General features: G+C 41.5%; 5 protein-coding genes across 5 annotated transcripts; 3 read left to right on the top strand and 2 right to left on the bottom strand.

The window, feature by feature from the left end:
- Positions 1-1,547: 1,547 nt before the first annotated feature.
- g0s2 (G0/G1 switch 2) lies at positions 1,548-2,459 on the top strand. Its single transcript, XM_079183111.1, has 2 exons — positions 1,548-1,666; positions 1,796-2,459. The coding sequence occupies exon 2, from the start codon at positions 1,812-1,814 to the stop codon at positions 2,154-2,156; it is 345 nt and encodes a 114-aa protein (XP_079039237.1). The 5' UTR covers positions 1,548-1,666; positions 1,796-1,811; the 3' UTR covers positions 2,157-2,459.
- Positions 2,460-3,402: 943 nt separating this feature from the next.
- taf8 (TAF8 RNA polymerase II, TATA box binding protein (TBP)-associated factor) lies at positions 3,403-10,129 on the top strand. The gene is made up of 8 exons (XM_079167446.1): positions 3,403-3,546; positions 6,140-6,299; positions 7,478-7,576; positions 7,668-7,730; positions 7,843-7,967; positions 8,351-8,498; positions 8,660-8,802; positions 9,684-10,129. Exons 1-8 carry the CDS (start codon positions 3,499-3,501, stop codon positions 9,822-9,824), a joined length of 927 nt encoding a protein of 308 aa, XP_079023572.1. The 5' UTR covers positions 3,403-3,498; the 3' UTR covers positions 9,825-10,129.
- Positions 10,130-10,280: 151 nt separating this feature from the next.
- On the bottom strand, positions 10,281-11,949 carry LOC306708124 (ciliary microtubule-associated protein 3-like; the record flags this gene model as incomplete). The annotated part of the gene is made up of 5 exons (XM_079175850.1): positions 10,281-10,346; positions 10,875-10,992; positions 11,067-11,200; positions 11,526-11,627; positions 11,800-11,949. 5 exons carry the CDS (start codon positions 11,947-11,949, stop codon positions 10,281-10,283), a joined length of 570 nt encoding a protein of 189 aa, XP_079031976.1.
- A 326-nt stretch (positions 11,950-12,275) lies between these two features.
- Positions 12,276-16,901, bottom strand: atp6ap1b (ATPase H+ transporting accessory protein 1b). The gene is made up of 10 exons (XM_079182106.1): positions 16,773-16,901; positions 15,755-15,875; positions 15,242-15,316; positions 14,963-15,156; positions 14,836-14,873; positions 14,641-14,726; positions 14,259-14,485; positions 14,122-14,157; positions 13,426-13,657; positions 12,276-13,266 (listed from the first exon to the last, which is right to left on the bottom strand). The coding sequence occupies exons 1-10, from the start codon at positions 16,892-16,894 to the stop codon at positions 13,054-13,056; spliced, it is 1,344 nt and encodes a 447-aa protein (XP_079038232.1). The 5' UTR covers positions 16,895-16,901; the 3' UTR covers positions 12,276-13,053.
- Positions 16,902-18,784: 1,883 nt separating this feature from the next.
- Positions 18,785-23,613, top strand: gdi1 (GDP dissociation inhibitor 1). The gene is made up of 11 exons (XM_079168258.1): positions 18,785-19,018; positions 19,853-19,960; positions 20,178-20,277; positions 20,515-20,649; positions 20,757-20,955; positions 21,161-21,292; positions 21,392-21,491; positions 21,620-21,791; positions 22,416-22,560; positions 22,703-22,757; positions 23,175-23,613. Exons 1-11 carry the CDS (start codon positions 18,974-18,976, stop codon positions 23,325-23,327), a joined length of 1,344 nt encoding a protein of 447 aa, XP_079024384.1. The 5' UTR covers positions 18,785-18,973; the 3' UTR covers positions 23,328-23,613.
- The last annotated feature ends 35 nt before the right edge of the window (positions 23,614-23,648 follow it).

The following is a 23,648-nucleotide window of genomic DNA, read 5'->3' as shown; positions in this document are numbered from 1 at the left end:
GAGAACGGTCTTCCCCAAACCTCCACAGGAGCTGCTGTACGAGACCTCTTCTCTGGCCCACGCAGAGAAGCTCCTTCGAGTACAGGGTGTACCTGCACCATCGCGTCAGCTGTGTCTGGGAAAGCTGGTGGGTCCATTTGGCCAGTACGAAAATGCTCCATTCCACTGGCTTGTGGCAAATGATGTCGGCTACATGAAGTAGTAAGCATGTTATATTATCATTATTATATGGAATCACCTCGGAATGACTCTCCTGTAAGTGATATTCACATTATATACAAACAATGTAAATTTGTACATGTTTTTTAAATTGGTTTCATGTTTTAACAATATTTTGTATACAATACTAACCAAAAGTTTTGTATGTGTGTTGCAGGTGGAGCTGGAGGGTTGGGTGCGTCCGTGGGAAGACCCCAATGGCGTCCCATCTGCAGACATTTCCTGGCTGAAAGAGGACACAGAACGAGGCCTGTTCACCCCCGTTCAAATCTTCAAGAACATCACTGGTCAGTTAAAGAGGCGACGGGTGATAAAATCAGACCGCATGTGGTTTTATCCACCAGAACCTCCTGGATACGTCAAGGGTGCTCTGCCAACTCCACAGCTCTTTTTTCGGAGCCGCGTCTTTGTGTGGCGCCCTGTTGGAGTTTGGAGACACTCCCTGAAGTGTCCTCGAGGGGATGACTGTGTGGGTCAAGGACGGAATGTGCACCTCTACACGTCTGGCTACCACACCCGGGTATAACTCACTCCACTTGTGTCATTACATTTCATTATTACTGTGCAGGTAAACATGAAAAAGGAGAAAGTAAAATGCTGCTATTGGCGCTGTCAGTCTGAATCAAAGTGGTAAACCTACAGACAAACTGACACATAATTTCTTGAGCCACAGCATGGATAAAACCCAACTGGGTGATTTGTTTTGGTGTCTCTAACATCTGGTGTGCAGATGTTGAACCGACATGCAGACGTCTCATGACTTCGGTTGTTTGCCATTTTCACTGAGATTTGATCACACTTCTCTCTGTGACAAAGATCAGACACATTTCACAACTTACTTGCCCAACTCTACTCCCTCCTCTCTTGCAGTGAGTGGACGAGGTCTAAGGTCAGAGAGTTTCAGAGAAAGGCACACTCTGCCATCTCTCGCTACTTCATGGTCAGCTCTATGGTCAGACAGCGAGCATGAGCCAGAGAAGCTCAAGACGGCATGATCACAATGCCTTTCCCGCCAATAAATGGGACTGGCTTAACATAGTTTCACATACTGTGATTGGACACTAAGCTCTCCTGATGAGGATCAATATTTACAGCGACAAGCCAAGTAACACCAAACAATGACTCATGTGGTTCAATGTTCAGTAACATGGAAAGTATTTCAGATGCATCTGCTGCAACACACATTGACCTCATGTGATGTCATATACACGGTTTCACCTAGAGGGAATATTTGCTTCACTTCTTGTCCGAGAAACCCATGGCCTTTTACCCAAAAAGGGCCCTGCTCTAAAAAGCAATTGCTATAGCCTCATGAATATGCATTCCATCGCCACTGTGGGAGTTGACCGGACTCCACTTGTGTTTAAATCACAGGATCTGCCCTCGTCTGTCTGCTTGCGAATCCTTGACTGGGCCGAACACTTGAGAGTTTGGGGTGTGCTTCAAAGTGAGTATCTGCCTATCAGTATCAACATTGTATGTGTATAGTGGAAAGATTGATTTAAGTTTTTTTAAATACTTTGTATTTAAACAGTAAATCAAAGGAGTTCTCTGACAGTTTTTTTTCCTTCAACAGTCTCAAACACCACACTATGGAAACCATTGGCGAGATCATCCCGTTCGCTAAGGAGATGCTAAACCAGAGGCCAAGCCGAGGCATGCTGAAGATCTACATGCTTGGCTCAACTATGGCAGTGCTGGGAGTTGTTGGTGGACTGGTGGAAACTGTTTTCCTGCCATTTGCGGAGCAGGAGACTGTTGAGGACACACCAGCAGAGCTGATCGTGAAGAAGGAGAAGAAGCAGGTGTTGAAGTCACACACCACCTTGGTTCGCCCCGAAGTTGTGGACGTGCTAAGTACGGCGGTGATTGAGGCCAAGGCCAAACATCTGGTGACTGCTGGGCAGAGGAGCTCCAACCGCTTACATGCTTCTTAAAGAAACCCTCCCATCCTGGTGTAAATGGACACGACACTTGCAATGTTGATGGTGATGGTGGTAAATTAAAACACCACGTTGAACTGGTCACTTTGTACTCATTCTTTTATTTCAGATTTGGTTAAACATTCCCTTTTGACTGGCAAAAAAACTAGTAAATACCCTGAAAACTGGAGGGTACCGTAATGTCTCGCTGCTGGGCAGCAGATACCTTTGGATGTGACTTGATGAATGTGTTGGAGGAAAAATGGAATATGTGTGATTTAATTCATTTTGCACTCTAATAAAGCTATTTTTCAGCTAGCAACTGATTCAGGTCTTTTTTTAGAGTGATACAGCCCTTTGCACATGTTGCAAGATGATCAAATAGATGTATTTATGACATGACATACATTTGTATTTAAAGAGAAGATGAACTAAACTACATTTTACCATGATCAATTTTACCTTCTGTGTGACAAATGTATGCTGAGTACACACATTGTTTTGTGCTTTGTTGTCACTGTGTATGTTATAATGAGAGGTAAGGCATCCACATTCAGATCTGTGCAATATGCATTTTTCCCTCTTATTGTATGCTGGATTTTAGCAACAGCATTTTTGGCAAGCAGTGTTGGGAAGAAGTATTATAATCTTTTACTGAAGTAAAAGTAGCAACACAGCACTGTGAAAATATTCCATTACAAGTAAAAATGCTGCATTCAGAACCATGCTTAAATAAAGTATGTATATTATCAGCAAAATATAGGTTTACATAATTTATCACAGGTATAAACGGTCATTATCACTGTTTTACTATATATGATGGTTAAATGCAACTACAGCAGTTGCATTTAACTGCTGTAGTTTTATCTACATCAATTCAAATGGTATCTGAAATGTAACTAGCGTCTAAAGCTCTCAGACAAATAAAAAGTACAATATTTGCCTCTGAGATGTGGTGGAGTAGAAGTATGATGTTGCATAAAATGGAAAAAAATAGCCGACTCAAGTGAAGTACAAATATCAAGACGCTACAGTACTTTAGGTAAAATTACTTACTCACTTACTTAGTTAAATTCGACCACTGCCCACAAGTCTAAACTCAACGAGGACAATGAATTAAACATCGGTTGTCACTTTTTAAAATATAGCTGTTGTAATTCTACAAATAACCACTAGATGGCCACAGTGAGTGCACTGCACGTTGATTTAAGCTTCCGTCTGCGTAACAGGAAATGACGACATAAATTCACACCGTGTTTACCAACGGCGGCTAGGCTAAACGGCTGTCGGACAAATAACGTTTTTCTCACTATACAATTATTTTATTTTAATCCGAGCAGAGTACAAATAATTACATATGGCAGATCCTGCGGTGGCATCGGGAGGTTCACTGAACGCAGGAGGGGTAAGAGACGACGTTTATACTCACTGTCATTAGCAGGATGTAGCTAACTTAATGCAACCTGTAACGTTAGGTTGTAATGTTAAGCTAGCTAGCTGTTAGCAGTCTGTTGGATAAGACTCAACTGTGCCGAATGTGTGTCTAAACAAGTATTACTAACATTAGCATTTTATCTACGGTACGTTTGTAGGTCTTGGTTCACTTGTCTTTATTTGTTATCCTTCAACGTTACACCTGCTAATGTGTAGATACGTGTGCACCTGTGAGCTAAGCTTGTCAAACAGCAATGTTTGGAAGTGTTGGGACATTGACTTTTACTTTACTTGCACTTACTTCCATATTATGCTACTTAATATTTCTAGTCTACTAAATAGCTTTATATTTCATTATACGTTTTACCTCACTACATGTATGTAACATTCAGTAATTTACCCAATACTATAAAAAGTCTGATCTAAAATTGTCACCCCTTTGACGAACCACATTGCAATGCACTTGATAAAAATAGAATAATATAATAATTTATATGATGGAATACTATGAAAGGTGGAATGTAACTAGTGTTGAGTACATTTACTTAAATATTTACCTACACAAGCACTGCTATTATTCAAGATACTTGTATGTAACCTGAGTATCTCCGTTTTATGCAACTCCACTACAAATATTCAAGGATTCAATCATTGTCATTATGCAACACAGGCTGTAACCCACAAAACAGAAGTAGGAATGTAAACGGCATCAACCAAATCATTTTCTGGGCAATATGGCCGACATCTTCACATTAAACATTAGAAATCAGGTAAACATTGTCCATCAATATTTACTATGTTTAAGCCCCAAGCATAATTGATGTAAACAGAGTCCTCTTGTCCCTCCAGAGTCCTGCTCTCTCCTGCGGTCCGCCTGTCGAGGGCCGCTTGACCCGGGATGCCACGATGGAGCCAGGTCTCTATAAAGATGTGGACACAATAGTCACGACCTCCCTTTGCTGGGTTAGCCTGAATTCTCTTTTGACCCGAGATTAGCCAGGATCAGATTGGGTGGTGGAATTACTTAGGTCCTAGCTGGGTTAGCTTAGATTCCATCTTGGCTCTTCTCCTCTCCCTCTGGACTTCAACTTCAGTAGCATTTGGTTTGGCAGGTCTGGCTGGGTGGTGGTGGTCAGGCGAGGGCGGTGATCATCTCAATGGCTGCTTTCCACACATTAATCCAAACCCAGCGCTTCCTTCTCCGATGTTGATGATCTGACATATGCCATAAGTGCTTTTTATTTTTTTTAGCGTTTATTACTGGAGCACTAATGGCATATGACAGAATACCTTCATTAACATCGGAAAAGGAAGCGTTGGGATTGGATTAAGTGCAGCGGACTTTGAGACAATCACTGCCCACAGCCGAGCAACCAGCCGGTATATCCGGACCAAACGCCACCAAACTGCCCCAGGCAGGAGAGGTAGGAGAGCCTAGGTGAAAGCTAAGCTAACCCAGCTAGGACCTAAGGATGCTCCACTACCTAGCCTACTCCTGGCTGTCTTGTCTGATGTCTGGTCGCAGAAAAAAAGATGAAAGAAATAAAAACTTCAGGCGAACCCAACAATGGGAGATTGGTGACTGTTGAGCCCACATCCTTACAGAGATCTGACTCCATCGCTGCATCCCAGATCAAGCTGCACTTGACGGGCGGAGAGCCGGACAGAGCGCAGGACTGCGGTGGGACTATAGGAGGTGTTTATGTCAATGACACAGTTTGAGCATCAAACACAATATGTTTTCCTGATGTCGAATTTTAAATGTTGGCCATACTATCTGACCAGAGAATATATCTTTTTTTTATTGCTGCTTTTTACATTCCTCATGATGCAAATCAAAAAGATGCACTACTGTTTTTGTTTTTCTTGTGTTGCAAATGGGCTACATCTGCATGTTGTTGTTCATCCCTGTGTTGCATAACAACAATAAATTATCCTTGAATCCTTGAAAAATGTAACAACATTGATGAGAGCTACCAGCCACAGCACGAACATGTGCCACCGTTGCCATATCAATATTTTTAAATTGTGTCCGACATTGTACTATTTATGTCACTATATTTTTGTGTCAGCTTTACTTAGAATAAATATCACTAAGCCCACGTACCAATTGTTTTTTGCTGTGTGATGTTTTTTCCAATGTAGTTGCTTGTTACATAAATTAGGCTTTTTATTGTTGGTCAGTCAGACATGTCGATATTAAGTTATTGAAGCACGTGTGGGACATGTGCCTGCTGATTCCAAAAGAAGTTGTAAAAGATCTTTAGTGATTTTATCACCCTCAGAAGATGACATTTTTTTGCATATTGAATTATCACCCAGCCCCAAATTCTCAGTAGGACTTACACCCCGCCTATATTTAGGAGTTTCTCCTCACAGCCTAATAGGAGATACAACCCATATACCTAAAATGGTAATACTGTGTTCATGTTTTTAAACTCTCATCTATTTGGTTGTTGTATTAGTTAATTTCAGTCATGCTGTGATGAGGCACTGTCTTCATGGGGATCTTTTAAGTGGGTTTTTTCTCGCCCACCATATGTTATTTCATGTATGTTTTTCAGCGTGGGAGTGGCAGTAAAGCAGCTACCAGCCCTGCAGAGAACTACCACCTGGCCCGACGCCGCACCCTGCAGGTTGTCGTCAGTGCCCTCCTCACAGAATGTGGCTTTGAGAGCGCCGAGAAGGCAGCAGTGGAGACGCTCACTGAGATGATGCAAAGCTGTATGTATGAATCCAGAAGTAGATGTGCCCGTGTTCATTTTCCTAAGCGCAGCATAGTTCTTCTCCAGGGCACCCTGCTTTATTCACCAAATGTTTTCGACTAAGTTGCCTTCATCAGTTTAGTCTTTAGTAACCTCAAAGTTTGTGTTACAGCATATAGTACAGGCAGGCAGACACCTAACAAAAACTACATAGAACAAATTTAAAACGGCAAAACACGCTGCATCAACCATCCCAGCATCCTCGGTCAAGGCAAGTCAAAATCCTGACTAAATAAATGCAGATGTAGATATTACTTTGACTATATCTTCACATAGAAAACTGTTTTTTCGCTGCTATATTTATTCGAGGTGTGAAGCTTCACTGACCTCAGGATTTGCTTACAATTCACCCGTCAATGGATTTGAATACAGAACCGCTCCCGATGCATCTCAATGTATCGCTCTCAGACAGGCCACTTCCTGAATGCCTGTTGCATTTTACACTGAGTGACTGAGCCCAGCTGATAGCTGACTTTTCCTTTCTCATGGCTATTCTTCTCTTACTCGGTTTAAGTCACTGCATCTCCCAACAGAACATTGCTACGGTTGAATTCTAACGTTTTTCAGCCTAATATATTTGAAACGGAGCAGCCAATGGTAGCGAGAGCAACAACCTTGGACAACAGTGAAACAGAGATGAAAGGAGAAGCAACTGTGCTGGACTGAAACCAGACTCACCATTATGTTCTCTTACTGCATCAATGCAGAATCCTCCACGTCCGCATTGCGCAGTAGAAATCATTTAAATCTCCTTAGTAGCGCTTTACTCTGCTGACAGTTGGCAGATCTTTAGCGATCATGTCAGCAGGGGAATGAAAATTGTCTGAACTTCTTAGTTGTAGGAATTTATTGGATCAGTATAATTCAGACCGTATTATGTGTGTTGGCCACCATCCAGATGTGACTGATGTGCTGCAGCTGATGCATCACATGCTGCATATGCGCCGATCAATGAATGCATTTTAATGTGTTAGCGGTGAAACTGTGCGGACTGTGGTTGAATGCATTTGTTGATGAATCCTACTATCAGAAGTTAAATCTCATCTTTTATGACCCATCTTTGTGTTGTACCTGCAAAATGTTTAGTCTTCCTGAGAAGAGACTCCTAAACCCCGATGTGTTTGGTCTCTTTTCTAGATATATCTGAAATTGGTCGGTGTGCTAAAGCTTATTGTGAACACACTGCCAGAAGCATCCCAACCCTGTCAGACACAGTGGTCACACTCATTGAAATGGGTAGGTACCGGAGGATGCCGTCCTATAAATTACGCATTGATATCACAAGGTAACATAGAGAACATCATTTAATCTGTTTGTTTCTCTGCAGGTTTCAAAGCCGACACCCTGCCTTTGTATGCCAAGAGATCCCAGAGGATGGTTATAACTGCCCGTGAGTAGGCACTTTATTCTCACTTTCTACATCAATTCTAATATTCTAACTATAAATAATTGATATAGATGTGAACTTTTTCTCTTTTTTGTTTTGTTTTTATGAATTTCAGCTCCAGTGACGAACCCACCTGTGACTCCCAAAGCACTGTCAGCAGGCCAGAAACGCACACATCCGGCTCACATCCCCAGCCACTTCCCGGAGTTTCCTGACCCTCACACCTACATCAAAACACCTGTGAGTCCAGCGCTCTCACATTACGCCTTAGTAACAGGCTGGGACAGGTTTGGGAAGTGAGAGGGAGGAAAGGAAGGGGAGTGAAACATGTTCTCAATAAATAACAAATGGTTCTAAATAAGAGTAGCAATGGGTACAAGCATCTGTTCATATGTGAATGATAACCAAACCTAGCCGTGACAGAGATCCTGAGACAAACCCTGAACTAATTTTCCTTTCGTAATATTATATATGAAGATAGAATATCTCTGTCTAAATTAATGACAAGAAAACACACTTCCGTTTTTACCATTGCGATCAGGGCATCAATCAGGAAGCCCTTCATTATGTGTAACAGGTTAAGTTCAGATGGTGAAGTGTGTGCCGTGTGTTTTCCTGCTCAGACGTTCAGAGAGCCTGTGTCAGACTACCAAGTGGTGAGAGAAAAAGCAGCAAGTCAGAGGAGAGACGTGGAGCGAGCGCTCACACGCTTCATGGCCAAGACCGGAGAAACTCAGAGCCTCTTCAAAGACGACATCACTGCCTTCCCATGTGAGCGACTCCACCAAGTGGTCCTGTATTTCCAAAACCGGTTGTAATACGTTGTTTCCACATTCAAGTCTGTCTTGTTCTCTGTATGCCTGCATGTCTGCTATGCTGCCGAAAGCATGTCGTGTTTACACAAGTTCTAATACCTGTGAATGTGTTTTCAGTGATCGCAGCACAACCGAGCACGATCCCATATCTCAGCGCCCTCCTGCCCTCAGAGCTGGAATTGCAGACTCTGGAGGAGACGGACTCTTCTGAGCAGGACGACCAGACTGACAGCGAGAACGCAGCAGGAAACATTATCAGCGTAAGTCTTGCTACTAACCACTACAGGAACTTGCCCAGTGTCCGATGTGGTCTGCGTTTTCCTACCATCATCGTCTCTCTAGAAGTTCCCAGACTTCCAGAGATTTTAAAATAGTCACTTCCTGGGAATATGTCTCTGTTTCCACATATTTGTGCACGTGAATTTGAAAAGCTAAAAAAAAAAGTCCAACGTGCTGTTTTTAATCTTGTTGTGGTGAACTCCGTGGAAGAATTTACTCATAAGAGTTTTGAAGTTTCCAAGCTTTTCCATGAACATTGAACAGCTTTACGCATACACTGCACATATGCTATCATTCTCCACACAGGTCCGTCATGGCCACCACCTTGTAAAGTAACATGAGCACTAAACTAACGACACACAATAATCCCATATGCACACCCAAAACATGAGTAGAACATCATTAAAACACACTTCAACTAGAACAGGATTAATGGAAGGCGCAATTGCGTACTGCCGACCGTTCCATTATTAATAAACCTGATGAGCAGAAACCACTGCAGCTGAAAGGTTGATCCAGTTTTATTCTGCCTCCGTGCAATGCTTTTGTATATTCTACATGGAATTTTCCGAATCCAAACTAAGTAATGCTCCTGGAGGCTCTACATGACATTGAAGGGGAACTTGCTTCCTTTTACCTAAGTAACATTTTCAATACAGGATCTTTTATTGGTATTCCTACACTGTGCTCTAGCTCGCTGCTACACCCACAAACATACCAGTGGTATCAATCTTCTCCCTGTAAGAAAGCAAATAAACTCATTTCCCAAAATGTCAAATTATTCCATACAAAGTGATGTTCAAGTTGTATGGTAGCGTGTTCAACAATCATTTCTCACTTATTTCTTTTTCCCCTCACTCAGGATGATCCGGGAGCTGACAAAGAGAACTCCATGCTTCCTCCTGGCGGAGTTGTTCCTTCCGCGAAGGCCACCGAGGACAATGTGATCGACAACCCGTATCTTCGGCCAGTCAAGAAACCCAAAGTGAGGAGGAAGAAATGAGTCCAATATGGACCAACAGACTCACATTTGTCACAGTGGTTGGTGCTTTACGCAGTTCAGTCAGCGATTCCCTCCACGGAGAGCAGCAGCAAAAAGCTGCTGTGCGAGCCGGGACCAGCACTGCCGTTTGCATTTTGTAAGCTGACTTCTATTGAAGAGAGAACTTTTGTTTTGTTAACTATCATCATTTCTTAAGCAAGCACTCACTTTGTTAAAATATTGTGTAATGTCGCTTTGTAAGCAACATAACAGTGTAATATACAAACCCTAGAGGAATACAGTCATTTTGAGAATAAAGAAAAATAAATTTCTCTTTTTTTATTTTAATTTTAATTGAGGTATCAAAGATTTCAGTATCAGTCCAGCAAATTGATATTAAAGGCACAGGTCAAAACGATGACTAAGACAACATCTTACGTCGCTGTCACAATGGGTTTACATCCATCAGCTTTAGAGTTAATAGTACAAACTCAAGTAGGCCACTCTGCTTCTGTGCTTCAGGAACGCCTTTTCACTGTTCAGCTGAAAAAAACAAACAAAGGAGTATTAGCTGTTGCTCAATATCATTCCACATAGAATTCCCTATGTGAAAATCACGCATTCTTTCTATCAGGAAAAAGGGTTAGCGTTCTATATACGGGATCAGAGCATTAATAAAGCATATAACTACTATAATCATCCCAACCAAACATTTTCCTTCACAAATCTTCACAGATCTTATACCGAACCGACTGTTGATAGACTCCCCCTTCTCGTGAGTGATTCAAGGTGATTTTGAACTTGAAGGTGTCAGACTAGTACTTTTCCTAAAAGGTTGAATCAGCAAATGTCTCTATGATGATCAGAAAAACATTTCTGATACCAACATTAAGCTTATTATTTCTGATAATGGAACCAGTCATCTACTGAACACATGCGGAAGTCTGGAAAATATCCTCATGTTTTTCTGCATTTGTTTTTTCCCCCCCATGCTTTTAGCTTGAAAATTGATATGTGTTTGCATGTATGAACCCCATTCAGTTTATTTACATTTTGGAGTATTAACCTTACCTTCCCCTTGACTGACTTCTTTTCCATCTGAGGCAGTCTGGACCAGTCTGGGGTCCCGAAGCACATCGGCCAGCTTACCTTCCTGTTTGTCACTACATCATGAGCGTAGGCCCCAGGCCTGTTTCACAAAATGATCCGTCAGCTCAGTTCAGTTCAGTATTGTTGTGTGTCTTGTGTGGGTATCTGTCTCACCCTGGGTTGTCCTCAATTTTACATGACGTGCTTTTGAACCTCTGTGTGGCTGAGTTGAAAGGTATTTTGCCTGAGGGAGGGACTCTGGACCGGCTTTGATCCGGCTGGTACTGCTGTGGGGAAGGGGTCGCTGTCTGGTGATAGACATTGTAACACAATTCATTTAAACATGTTAAACGGGTATTGCAGCCACTTAGCACTGCACTTCATAAAGTTTGGGGACTTACAAGAGACATGTGTCATAATGAATGGTCAAATCAAAGCAGTGGTGGCGGAAATGTAACTAAGTACATTTACTGCTAGTTGCTAGTGATTTTACAAAGTAATATTTTTTTGCACAGAGTATATATATATATATATATATATATATATATATATATATATATATATATATATATATATATATATATATATATAGCATGCAACTCATCTTAGATAAACGTGTTTAACGTAGCCTACCTTTGTGCTACAGGGCGGAAAGCGTGCTGCAGTCCTCGCAGAGAGACTATATCCTTTCTTACTCCCCGGTGTCTTCTGCAAGTTGTAGCTTATGGTGCCAAACTGTGAAGAGAATGGAAACATTTAGAGCCCGTATAATCATATAATGGCCTACACTTCTCTTCATAAAGCACCCTGCAAATCATGGCTTGAGATCTGTATAAAAACACGTGACGAGTGAAGACAAATTGTTCCGCAAATAATCGATGTATGGCAGATATGTAATGAGACGAACCTTATCGTTGTCATAACATCCAGGACCGATGTGCGGCGCTGCCTCTCGTGACATTTGGTTTCCCAGCCGGTCGGGTGCAAAATTGTCGGGAAAGAGTTTCCTCTTTTGACAGCTCCCAAAAACTACTCTCTGAACAGGAGCTCCGGACATTTTAGGAAACAGTTTGTGGGCAAGAAAGTGGTGAGAACCGAAGGAAAAATAACAGTTTACACTAACACACAGTTAGCTCCGTCTCGACCTGCCATGACGTCGTAGTGTTTGGTCTTGCTGTAACGATGGCTACCTGGGGTTGGTGCGTTCAGCATTAAGGAATAGTTAAGGAATTAGGAATAGTAGAATACAAGGCATTAAGGAATAGTTATATATATATATATAATATGAATAAATAAAAAAACTATACAGCATCATTGGTTGACGTTAAAGATTAAACATTACTTAACTTTTTGCATTCACAACAACCAAACTAAAAATGACAATTTATAGATATTTTTATTTTCAATTGGAGACAATGTACATGTCATGGCACATTAATACGCTTGATAAAAGCAGAACTGAGGCACTGTTATTACATGTTTTGATGAATGTGAAGCTAGGGGTAAACTTTTTATATAAATATATTATTTGTCAAGAAAACATTGGACATAAGTGGTGGCACTTGATTTGGATTTGTCTGTCAGTAATGAGAGCATAACTAATCCACGGTTAAGTATTAGCATACTTTTGTAAGGCAATTCCAACACAGTCACAAAAAGCGATCTACTCTGTACATACAGGCACTTCTTTCATAACCAGTAGTCTTTAAATTAATGTTGAGTTGGAACAAAAAAAAAGTAAGAACTGAGGTCTGAGGCGGTCCTACAGCATCCAGCAATCACATTCATGTTGGCACAGAAGACACTCTCTGTTACCAGAAATTATTGCTAATTATTTTAGGAAAAATAGCCAGTGCCTGGCCAACAGTGGCACAAAATCATCTTTTAGCACACACGCTCAAAGTCAACTAACAGAAAAGGGTGCATCCACTTTGGCACTTGCAAATACGGAGAGAGGAAATGGAATGTGCCCGGCAAGATAACAATATCCAAAAGACAGCAGTGGAACGATTCAGGAGAGAAAACTACAGGAGAGATTATCGGAGGAAAGGTCCAAATATTTTCTGAGAAAAAGGCCCAAGCTCACAAAAGCTACAAGACAAGGAAGGACTTTCGTAGGAGGCACTGGCGGACTGAGGAGTGTTTTGTATTCGGGAGCGCTTCAGTCCGACTGAGGCACTGAAATCGATGGACCTTTGGGGTCGTCAAATCGATCCATGGTGTGTAGCTGCATGATCATGTGCAGACCGTATACGAAAATTAACAGCAGGAGCAGTCCGGTCAGCAGCCCCATCCAAATCCCCGGGGTAAAGAACCCTGCACAGTCACTGGCATAGGAGAAGTCTGTTCCATTGGCCAAACCGAAGCCCTGAATCTGTATCAGAAAAATGCATTTACAAATTCAGTGAGTGAACGGGAAGACTAAACAGACACCTGATGATCAAAAACACTTCACATTGAAAAAGTACTTGGTTCACTGCTGCAGGAATATTGAGTGGCAGGATGTAAAACGCAGCACTTCTATAAATCGTACCTGGAAGTCGACAAAATTGAGCCTCCACGGATTGGTGTCGTCTTTGTTTGGCACTAGCAGAGTATCCCGGAAGCTGGTGATGGACTGGCAGTGGAAGGAATACTCTGCAGGGGCGTAGATGTTGCGGCTCCCGTTGTAAGAAGATGTTTGACCGTTTGCCTGCAGCTGCACAGAATCCAAGGTGAACCAGTGCCGTCCAGACACAGGATAGAACCGCCGAATCATGGTAAACCTGGAGATCAACGGAAGAGTGTTCCTCAACGACAGCAGATCAGTGTAAAAGACTAGTATTCATTGCTGGAAGTGTGACAAATATTGTTATTCAATAAATCTATTGTTCGATAAATATCACCCCTGTATATAGGATTAGAAAATGCTTGACTCGACTGGTAGTATCAAAAAATACTGAGACAGACGCGGCACTTATACTGACCTGCCGGCAGCGCTAAAACATATTTATAAAATTATACTAAATATTTATTGTTTTAATCTCTGTAGTGTTAAGTGTACAACAGTGGTTTTACGGGGGATATGTGTGGAAGATATAATGTGTTAATGAGTAAGTTAAGCAGCTGCTGACTGTAGTAACATATTTAACAGGATATAAGAGAGGTATTGATCATCTTTTCAAACTCTTTGATAAGAAACGTCCAAAACGTATAGATATTATCTTATATTAGCAGTTTATTACCTTACCTTAGTGTATAGCCTGATGCATAACTGAGGACAAGCCTGATGTGAGAAAAGGAGAACACATTTAAAATGACATCTCTCCTTTAAAAAGAACATAACACTGAAGTTCTCCTGAATAAACAACATGCTGGCCATCTCACAGTGAGTTGCTGCTGTTGCATATGGATCCTGTCATGGAAGGCGTTTGTGCAGCGAGGTCGATCCACACGGAACCTTCTGAAAGGCTGATGTTGAGATTCTGAGCCCAAAGCATTATGCAAGGGTTACCGGATACATTAAACATGATGGGCGGTTTGACATCGGGCACAACGGCTTGGAGCAAGGATCGCCCCGCAGGCTGGTTAGACATAGACGTCTCTGAAATCACCTACAGAGAGGAGTAATCAAAACGTATGTTATGATTCTTTATGTCTTCATGTGACATTTTGTTTTGACTGTTTATGATGATGGTTAGCATAGAAATCATTACAAATAAAAAAAAGGTACAATTTTGGTACATGATGTGCTGTTAGATCGTCTTACTCGTGATGGCTGGAGTCCTGTGTATATCGCAGTGTATAGGACATTTTTGTCTTTCATGGTACTCAGAACTCTCCCAATAATTTCATCTGTTGAAAGACAAATACACTTGAGTTAACACATGTCAGAAATATACTCTACAGTGACCAAAATGCTGATAGTATTACACTATGAAATTCCTTAACAGTTCAAACTTACCATTGTCAAGCAGGACATTTTTGCAAGACTTGTCCAAGCTGTAAAAACAGTAAAATAAAAAGTTGACTTTCACTGAGCTAAACTTTAGAGTTACATCGACTGATGTGCTAAAGCACACAAGTCTTACCCAGTACAATAAGGAAGATTGATGAGCAGTAGATTGCTGGCAGACGTGTTGATGCTGAGATGTGACAGAGTGTCTGCGTCTACAAGCAGAGGTGAGACACCCAGCGTCTCCTGCAGCAGAGCTGGGACGGCAGAGGAATCCGACCACTCTAAAGCAGGGAGCATCACTGACGAGGAAGAAGACCGCAGTGCAGCCTGAGGAGGAGAGCGTGGACAGAATTATCAGTCTGACAAAATCATCTTCATTTAGGACTCATGTAGAAAGCTATTCAAAACTTACCTCAACATTTTGAAAGGCGCTATCCTGCTTGTTTCCAAACACTCCACCAAAGACCGTGAAGTCATCTTTGCTCAACTGAACACAAAGAAGGAAAATGAAATGTATTAATGAAAAATATTTGGAGCTTAATGCAAACATAACAGCAACTAAAACATCAATCAATCCCATTTACCAGTCACAACAATGATGATCCACGGAGAACAAACCCGAAATATGTGCTCGAGAGGAACTGTGAAAGGGGAAGTAATGCTCAAGCTCACCGTCACACCAGAGTGAGAAGACTGTTACACAGTGTCACATGGGACTGCAGTGCAACTACACATGACTCACTACTACCATATCCAAGGACGAGCTTTATAATAGACGAACAGTGAAATCTATAAAAGAAATCTTAGAGTAGTCCTTCTCCTACACACTACTTCTCACCGTTAGCTCCCATGTGTTTAGTGACGTACTGTAACCACCGTGTTTGCTGCAGAGCAGGAATATAGTCTGCATGTCTTGGGGACTGACCTTATCTTGCAGGAACAACAGCACAGTGTGGGGCCCAGAGGCAAAGGCAGAGGTAAGGTAGGCGGTCAGCTGGTCTTTGGACGTGATGTGACCAGCTGCAGGTGAGGCCAGCGGTGGTAGACTTAACATGCAAAAACAAAGTGTGATATCTTTAACGATTGGTCTTAATTGCAGTTGTCAGAACAATTAAGTACAAATCATCACTTCAACGCACTTCATTTGTTCTGCAAAAGGCTGTCTTATTAAATTCAAATAACCAGTGCAACACCGCCGCTAGAATTGTGCTTCTGTTCATGGGAACTGTGTCAATACAAGAGATAATACAGAAACTGTGTTTTTGTATTTAACTTCTTATTCAGACCACGTTACAATAACCCAACAGTGAAATAAAGTAATCTCTTCAGCTAACTGAATGGTAAACATTGTAATCCATCAAGCAAACCCAAGTTCTACGTTTATTTTACCATTAGTGTGAACCTCATATTCATATAGGAATCGAGTAACAGTTGTGTAAAATAAACTAAATAAAGCTGCCATAACATTGTACATTAAAGACAAATGTCTCCTGTTGACATTGAGAAACCTTCAACTGGAAGTGACTAAACTTGCTCATAGAGTAGTATACTATACAGTACACTGTACTATATTTACTATGTACAGTAGTGTTGTTCCTGTCTAACGCCTCTCTGTTCCGTGTATTAGACAACTGTGCTAGCTACGAAATGGGTTTTAGTAACTTTAGTTTACAGGTGAAGCGAAGATTACTATCTTATTTGGCATAAGAGACGAATAACGTAAAAAAATTAACCGAAAACTATGAGTCAACATAAGTATATTTAGTTTTTAGACTTCAAACTATGCATTGTAGGTAGCTCAGGTCGACCAGCTAGCGTTTGAGTTATCTGGATACAAGTAGAAACACTAGCAACAAGTGTTAGCACATTAGCATGACAAACAGTCGGTTGACTACTAAAGTCTCTCTTACTTCACACATAAACAATACAAAATGAAATATTACCCGTCGCTGGACCACATTAGGAGTGGCACTTGAGCAACAGAGCTCCCTGTGGAGAAAAGGGTGACGAAAAGGGCAAGAAAGGCCATTAATCTCGCTCGACTGGAGCACCTCGATCCTGCCATCTTTCGTTTTTCCGCAAAGATCTGGTCACGTGACGTAAACCAGCTGACAGTCATGTGAGGGACTTCCTGCTTCTTTCACTCGGCCCCGCCCACAGCTGCCCTCCTCAACACCACGACAGGCCGAAGCTCTTTCCCACCTTGTTCCGGTCTCATTAGAGACCCAGAGTAGTTTAATTACTTTCAGTCTGGACAAAAGCCATCTAACATTAGCTCTATTTAGTTTTTTATTTAGTATTCTTTAAACAAAAGAACGCAATACAGATTCAGTATACATAGTAAACAAATAGAACAGGAACAAAAGAGCCAGGGGTATATCACATTAGACAACAACTATATAGAACATACAGATATGAAGTGTCTTGACAGCCAAATAGTTTTACATATTGCTCAACATCCTTCAAGACATAACAAAATAGGGTGTTTTAATTTATTAATGAATATGAATGAAAGATTTTATAAAAAATAGGGGTAAACTGCAACTAAGTAGGCTACATTTACTCAAGCACCAAACTTAATTCCAAATGTGAGGTATTAAACTTTACTTGAGTATTTCCTTTGATGTCACTTACTTCTAATCCACTTCATCTCAGAGGCAAATATTGTACTTTTATACTGCACTACTATTTGTCTTTAGTTACTTTACAAATTGTCTTACAATTCCTGTCAAGTGAATACCATGTATCTCCAAATTTGGTGATTCACAGTTAGATTTGTTTTTGCTTGCTGAAGGGTGAATTGTTGTTTAAAAAAATCCCCCCACTGCTTAAGCAAAATAGACTATTTAAAACCCTTTTGTATCAGCTGGAAAATGAATCTTCACAAAGCTGAAAACAGGACTGTTCTTCATTCAGAGAAACATGGTTCTCAAGCAACAGGGACGCTACAAACATATGATGATTTTATAGAATATGATGGATTGCTGTAGATTAAATTACCCAACAGTATTTAAAAGAGTTACATTCACAACATCTACAGCAGTAAAACGCAACATACACTTTAATGCAGCAGTAATATTAATCCAAAAAAACATCATAATACTAAAACACTGAGTAGGCCACGTTTACTTTTAATACAAGTATATGCTATTTTTATAGTTGCATACTTTTACTTAAGGTTTTTAATGCAATACTTGTGGTGGTGGAGTATTTAGATAGTACAGTAAGGATCTGAATACTTCTTCAACCAGTGACTTATGTTTTGTTTTTGTTTGTTTGTTTTTTACTGGAGAAGCGTATAGCACATTTGATACTATAACAATAAAATGCCATTATATAGAATGTGCAATATTCTGACAAACACGTATTTGATGCTGAACCTGACATGTACACCTGACAGCTGTCCATGGTGCTGATACACCCTTACATTTGGCTCTCCTCTTCCCTCCTTGCGGCATCATGTCCCATCATCCACATAAAGTGCATTAACTGTAAAACAGTAGAAAAAACAAAGAAACAAGCGAGAAAAGTTTTGAAATCATGTTCTTGCTATTGACAACGGGCCTGCGTGAGGTCAGTCAGTTGAAAGCAACTCCCAACACAGCTGTGGTGGCGGAGGGATACCACTGCGCCTACAACTGGAAGGGAAGGAAATAAAAGAAAATAGAGAACGCACAGACTGGGACAAAATATATTTAAAATTGCAAAAACACGTTGAACTCTAAGCCAAAGTATGAAACTAAACTAAACATATATGTAATTGCTTCATAACAACAGCTCTAAGCGGGGTTTCCTATTACAGTCAGCTGTTCAGTTTGAGTCCATTGTGTGGCATGATGGGAAGAGAGGAGGAGAATGAGCACTATTTTCTGTCGCGCACTAACATTGTACTAGAGCGCTCCACGATCAGGGCCATCTTTGGTCGTCCTCGCCGGTGACAGTGTGGACAGTTTATTCTATTGGTCATGAATGCCTTATGATTATTAAATAATACTTAACTCTGAACGAGTAGTTTAAAGCACGCGGGCAGAGAAAAGGGAGCTGAAATCCCCGGTTTGCGTGAAGTCACTTGTAATTCTTTCCTTCAACACCCTTCAATTCTCAAGGCAAAAAGAGGGCGAGACGGGAAAGGCGGTGATACAACATGGATGAGGAATATGATGTGATCGTTTTGGGCACCGGGCTCACAGTAAGTAGTCAGGCTTCATTTGCTTTTTTGCACGGAAACAAAACAGATTGATTGCGCGAGCTTCCATAGGATTATTTAACGCATGGATCCCCTCATCTATCCGAGCCCAGACGTGAAAAACTCCTGCATCCCTGTGTGCTTGTGACATTACAAGATTGTTATAAGAAACAATGTTTCTAAATCTACTTCGACATGCGTGTGCATGACAGAAAGCAAACAATGCGTCCAGGATTTAAAACACGTTTTTATTGTTCTCACAGCCGGCTCAGTGTTGTGTTACAGCCAGGATCATCTTTTAGGCGTAACCCCACAGTGTGTCATGGTCCTCTTTGCATAGACAGGCCTCCATCCTAAGGTTGGCGCAGGCCTGAGCACGGGTTCATTAAATGACTGAGCCCTTCACTGCCGCAATTCCCTTCTCTCATCACACCCGATGCGGCAGAAATATGCCCGATACATTTTAAGAGATAATAATCCCGGTTGTCGCGTGCATAAAAGTCGACATTTTCTTTTAACATGTATCAAATATCCTTTTGTGAATGCTAGCCACAATCATTTGTAATTTATGATGTGCTAATGTCGTGCGCACACTGTTCTAAGAATATACATTATTACACATATTACTGTTATTATTATTATTACAGGAGATACATGGATGAACCGATCGTGTCGCGCATGCGCACACCGTTCCTTCGGTCCTCCCTGCACCCTTCTGTCAAAACCTCTTAACTGTCGTTCATGTCCTTTATTAAATCTTAGGGAGACCCCTGTCCTCAGCCTTGTTTGTTTCATTTTCATTTTATGTCATTGACTTTTGAATCTTGTTTCATGCAGGAATGCATTCTGTCCGGGATCATGTCTGTGAACGGGAAAAAGGTTCTACACATGGACAGGAACCCCTACTATGGTGGCGAGAGCTCCTCCATCACCCCTCTGGAGGAGGTAAAGGGCCCCTGGGATCTATAAAAGCAATCAATATATTTTATATCCCTCAGTACATCTCAGTTTACACCCGGTGCCATTGTGCATCAGCTGCTGTTTTTATTGTCTTCATTTGCTCACCGCCTTATCCTCCGAAATGCTTTGTCTTCTGTCAGCATCATAGATTTAATCCTCGCAGGATGTTGCTTATGTTTCTCTTTACTGTCGTCTTCCACAGCTGTACAAGCGCTTCAGTCTTCCAGATAGTCCGCCCGAGTCAATGGGCAGAGGAAGGGACTGGAACGTTGACCTCATCCCCAAGTTTCTCATGGCCAACGGTCAGTCCTGCATCACTGATTTTGTTCATCAATAAATTAATATATTACCATGAAACTCACTCATCATATACTGCGGAGAAAGATCGACACTTAGTACATAATTGGTGTTACTGATAAGACCCAGGAATAGGGAATTAACTAATCAGACTACTGGCAGTCTAGGTCTTGATGCAATTAAGGCAGAATGTTTGATGACAAATAATAAGATGTAACATGCGTTTGTCTGCATCATTGCAGGTCAACTTGTGAAGATGCTGCTATACACAGAAGTGACACGGTACCTGGACTTTAAGGTAGTGGAGGGAAGCTTTGTCTACAAAGGCGGAAAGATCTACAAGGTGCCGTCGACCGAGACCGAGGCACTAGCTTCAAGTAAGCTGCTCAAATATGTCTATGTCTAAGATATCAAGAGTAGAGTATACAAATCACGTTTTAAGTGATCATGTACTACATCAATAAGCCTTTAATTGAATTTCCAGATCTGATGGGAATGTTTGAGAAGAGAAGGTTTCGGAAGTTCTTAGTCTTTGTGGCCAACTTCGACGAGAACGACCCCAAGACCTTTGAGGGCGTGGACCCCAAAACCACAACGATGAGGGATGTTTACAAGAAGTTTGACCTCGGCCAGGATGTCATTGACTTCACTGGCCACGCCCTGGCCCTCTACAGGACAGATGAGTAAGAACAACAGCATGATGTCAAGCACTGCATTTATTATGTTAACATGAAATAATGAAAAGAACTAAAGAATATATGCTGAAAAGGCGGTTTAATAAAACTGTATGTAGAATACTTTTTGACTGGGAATTTGCATAGAATTATCTCATTATTTCTGTTTATTCCTATTAATTATCTTCCTTTGTTGTATTCTCTTCTCCTTCAGCTATCTTGATGTTCCCTGTTTGGAGACGATCAATCGTATCAAGCTGTATAGTGAGTCGCTGGCACGGTATGGGAAGAGCCCCTACCTCTACCCCTTGTATGGTCTGGGAGAGCTGCCCCAGGGATTTGCCAGGTTATTGTTAATATATTTTCTATCTATAGTGCTTTATTATAGAATACAGCTTGTCTTTAATAGTAAATAAAAACGTAATAACCCACTTCGTCATTTTAGATTGAGTGCAATCTATGGAGGGACCTACATGCTGAACAAACCAGTGGATGAGATAGTGATGGAAGATGGCCATGTGGTTGGAGTGAAGTCTGAGGGCGAGGTACGCCGATTTATTGTCCATGATTATGCAGATTTACAATCAGTCATTACGTTTATTCAAGCAGAGGGGACGCAAAAGTTAGTCCTTTGAAATGCTCCATGCACATTGCCGTATCATTCCTGCTGCAGGTGGCTCGTTGTAAGCAGCTCATCTGCGACCCCAGCTACATCCCAGACCGCGTCCGGAAGGCGGGTCAGGTGATCCGTGTGATCTGCGTCCTCAGCCACCCCATCAAAAACACTAATGACTCCAACTCCTGCCAGATCATCATCCCTCAGAATCAGGTTAACCGCAAATCGGGTAAGGATCATTGTCATTTTCTAACTACTCAACTGAATGGTAGAGAGTTTGTTTTTTAGAAATTGTAGCAGTAAGACCAATTACAAAGATGCCCTTTCTGTTAAATGTAAGTGATTTGATTTGAAGTTCCGGAGATATCGAGGAGCACTCTAATGATAACAAATAAAGCATTCATATTTCAAAAAGTGAAACATGCCAATTTTAGTCCCACATTAGCTTTTTAACATACTAGTACTCTTAAAGCAGCTATAATCAATGTTCTTATATCAACAATGGATCATTTGACTACTTGTATGTGAAAGGGGGCACTCATAATAACAAATCTGTCCGACTCTGAGCACCACATGACGCAAGTTAGATGAGGAACATAGTTGAACATTTAACGGCTAAAGAACTAGACAGAGCTAAAAGGAGAGTATGAATATTGAAAGTGGCCAAAAGCATGATTAGAAAGAAATGTTAATGTTTCTCCATGTCTGCTGGGAGCGTAAACAAGCAACTGTTTGCTAACAAGTTTCCAATATCAACTTTTAAGTGATATCCACTGCCTCCAAGTGGCCAAAAAGAAAATCAGTTATTGTTGCTTTTAGACTTCTCATCTGAACCCTTCTGTCAATTCTCCAGACATCTACGTGTGCATGATCTCCTATGCTCACAACGTGGCAGCCCAGGGGAAGTACATTGCCATCATCAGCACCACAGTGGAAACCAGCGAGCCCGAGGCTGAGATAGAGCCGGCCCTGGAGCTGCTGGAGCCCATCGACCAAAAGTCAGCATTTCAACAATTCATGGATTCATGGTTTAACAAACAAGCAGGCTACAAAACTAAACATGACGACAATGTGATATACAAATATGGAAGAAGCCCTGTGATAATACTTGTTAATGGAGTTTGTTTTTGTTTTTGACAGGTTTGTGGCTATTAGTGACCTTTATGAGCCCACAGATGATGGTACTGATAGCCAGGTAAGTGGAAACCTTGATTGTTCAAAACTGTTTCTTTTAAATAATAGCACATTGCCTTGTGTGTCTTTATATAAGGTCAGATACTTGCATGTGTCTTTAATATTTTACTTAAATCAAGCTCATATGGAGTTAGAACGGCCGCTCAGACGCTGAGGTCACATCGCTAGCTAGCTACGCTATTCTCCTTAGCAAAAACAAAAATAGGATATATTCTAATGGGTTGACATTCATGACACATAGTTAGCATGCTAACAGGCTAAAGTAAGATGGTGAACTTTGTAAACACTACCTGCTAAACGTCAGCAGGTTAGCATTGTCACTGTGAGCGTGTTAGCATGCTGCTAGCATTTAGCTCAAATCACAGAGCCGCTAGCAAGGCTGTAGAGATTCTCAGTCCTGTCATTTTATCTTTCCCAGGTCTTCGCCTCAAGTTCCTATGATGCCACCACTCACTTCGAGACCACTTGCAACGACATCAAGGACATCTACAAACGTATGACCGGCAGCGACTTTGACTTTGAGAACATGAAGCGCAAACAGAACGATGTGTTTGGGGAGGATGAGCAGTGAGCGGTAGAGGGGCTTCAAAGAGAGGGCGGGGCCGGAGGAGGAGGCGGGGCGAAAAGAGGCGGCAGTGCTTGTGGTTTAAAAACAAATGGGTGGGAGCGTGGCGGATAGAGTGTGTTCCTGCCTGCCGTCAGCCATTTGCCTCCTTTTCCTTATGTCCCTCTCTCTCTTGAAACACATTCAAACACATAAATGCTCACAAACACACACACAGACACAGACCCACACACACACACACACACACACACACACACACACACACACACACACACACACACACACACACACATATACCAATACTCACAATCCTTATCTCTGTCACTG

The sequence above is a fragment of the Pholis gunnellus genome, assembly GCF_910591455.1.
Source record: "Pholis gunnellus genome assembly, chromosome: 2".
NCBI classification, from domain to species: domain Eukaryota; kingdom Metazoa; phylum Chordata; class Actinopteri; order Perciformes; family Pholidae; genus Pholis; species Pholis gunnellus.
This window is presented reverse-complemented; position numbering and strand designations above follow the sequence as displayed.

Excerpts from the sequence above, each read along its gene's own strand:
- g0s2 (XM_079183111.1), top strand. The coding sequence starts at position 1,812 with ATGGAAACCATTGGCGAGATCATCCCGTTCGCTAAGGAGATGCTAAAC.
- taf8 (XM_079167446.1), top strand. The coding sequence starts at position 3,499 with ATGGCAGATCCTGCGGTGGCATCGGGAGGTTCACTGAACGCAGGAGGG. Across the intron at positions 3,547-6,139 it reads GTTCACTGAACGCAGGAGGG|CGTGGGAGTGGCAGTAAAGC; the intron begins GTAAGAGACGAC and ends TATGTTTTTCAG. Across the intron at positions 6,300-7,477 it reads CACTGAGATGATGCAAAGCT|ATATATCTGAAATTGGTCGG; the intron begins GTATGTATGAAT and ends TCTCTTTTCTAG.
- atp6ap1b (XM_079182106.1), bottom strand. The coding sequence starts at position 16,894 with ATGGCAGGATCGAGGTGCTCCAGTCGAGCGAGATTAATGGCCTTTCTT. Across the intron at positions 14,874-14,962 it reads AATCTTCCTTATTGTACTGG|CTTGGACAAGTCTTGCAAAA; the intron begins GTAAGACTTGTG and ends CTGTTTTTACAG. Across the intron at positions 13,267-13,425 it reads TCAATTTTGTCGACTTCCAG|ATTCAGGGCTTCGGTTTGGC; the intron begins GTACGATTTATA and ends TTTCTGATACAG.
- gdi1 (XM_079168258.1), top strand. The coding sequence starts at position 18,974 with ATGGATGAGGAATATGATGTGATCGTTTTGGGCACCGGGCTCACA. Across the intron at positions 21,293-21,391 it reads CTGCCCCAGGGATTTGCCAG|ATTGAGTGCAATCTATGGAG; the intron begins GTTATTGTTAAT and ends TCGTCATTTTAG. Across the intron at positions 21,792-22,415 it reads TCAGGTTAACCGCAAATCGG|ACATCTACGTGTGCATGATC; the intron begins GTAAGGATCATT and ends TCAATTCTCCAG.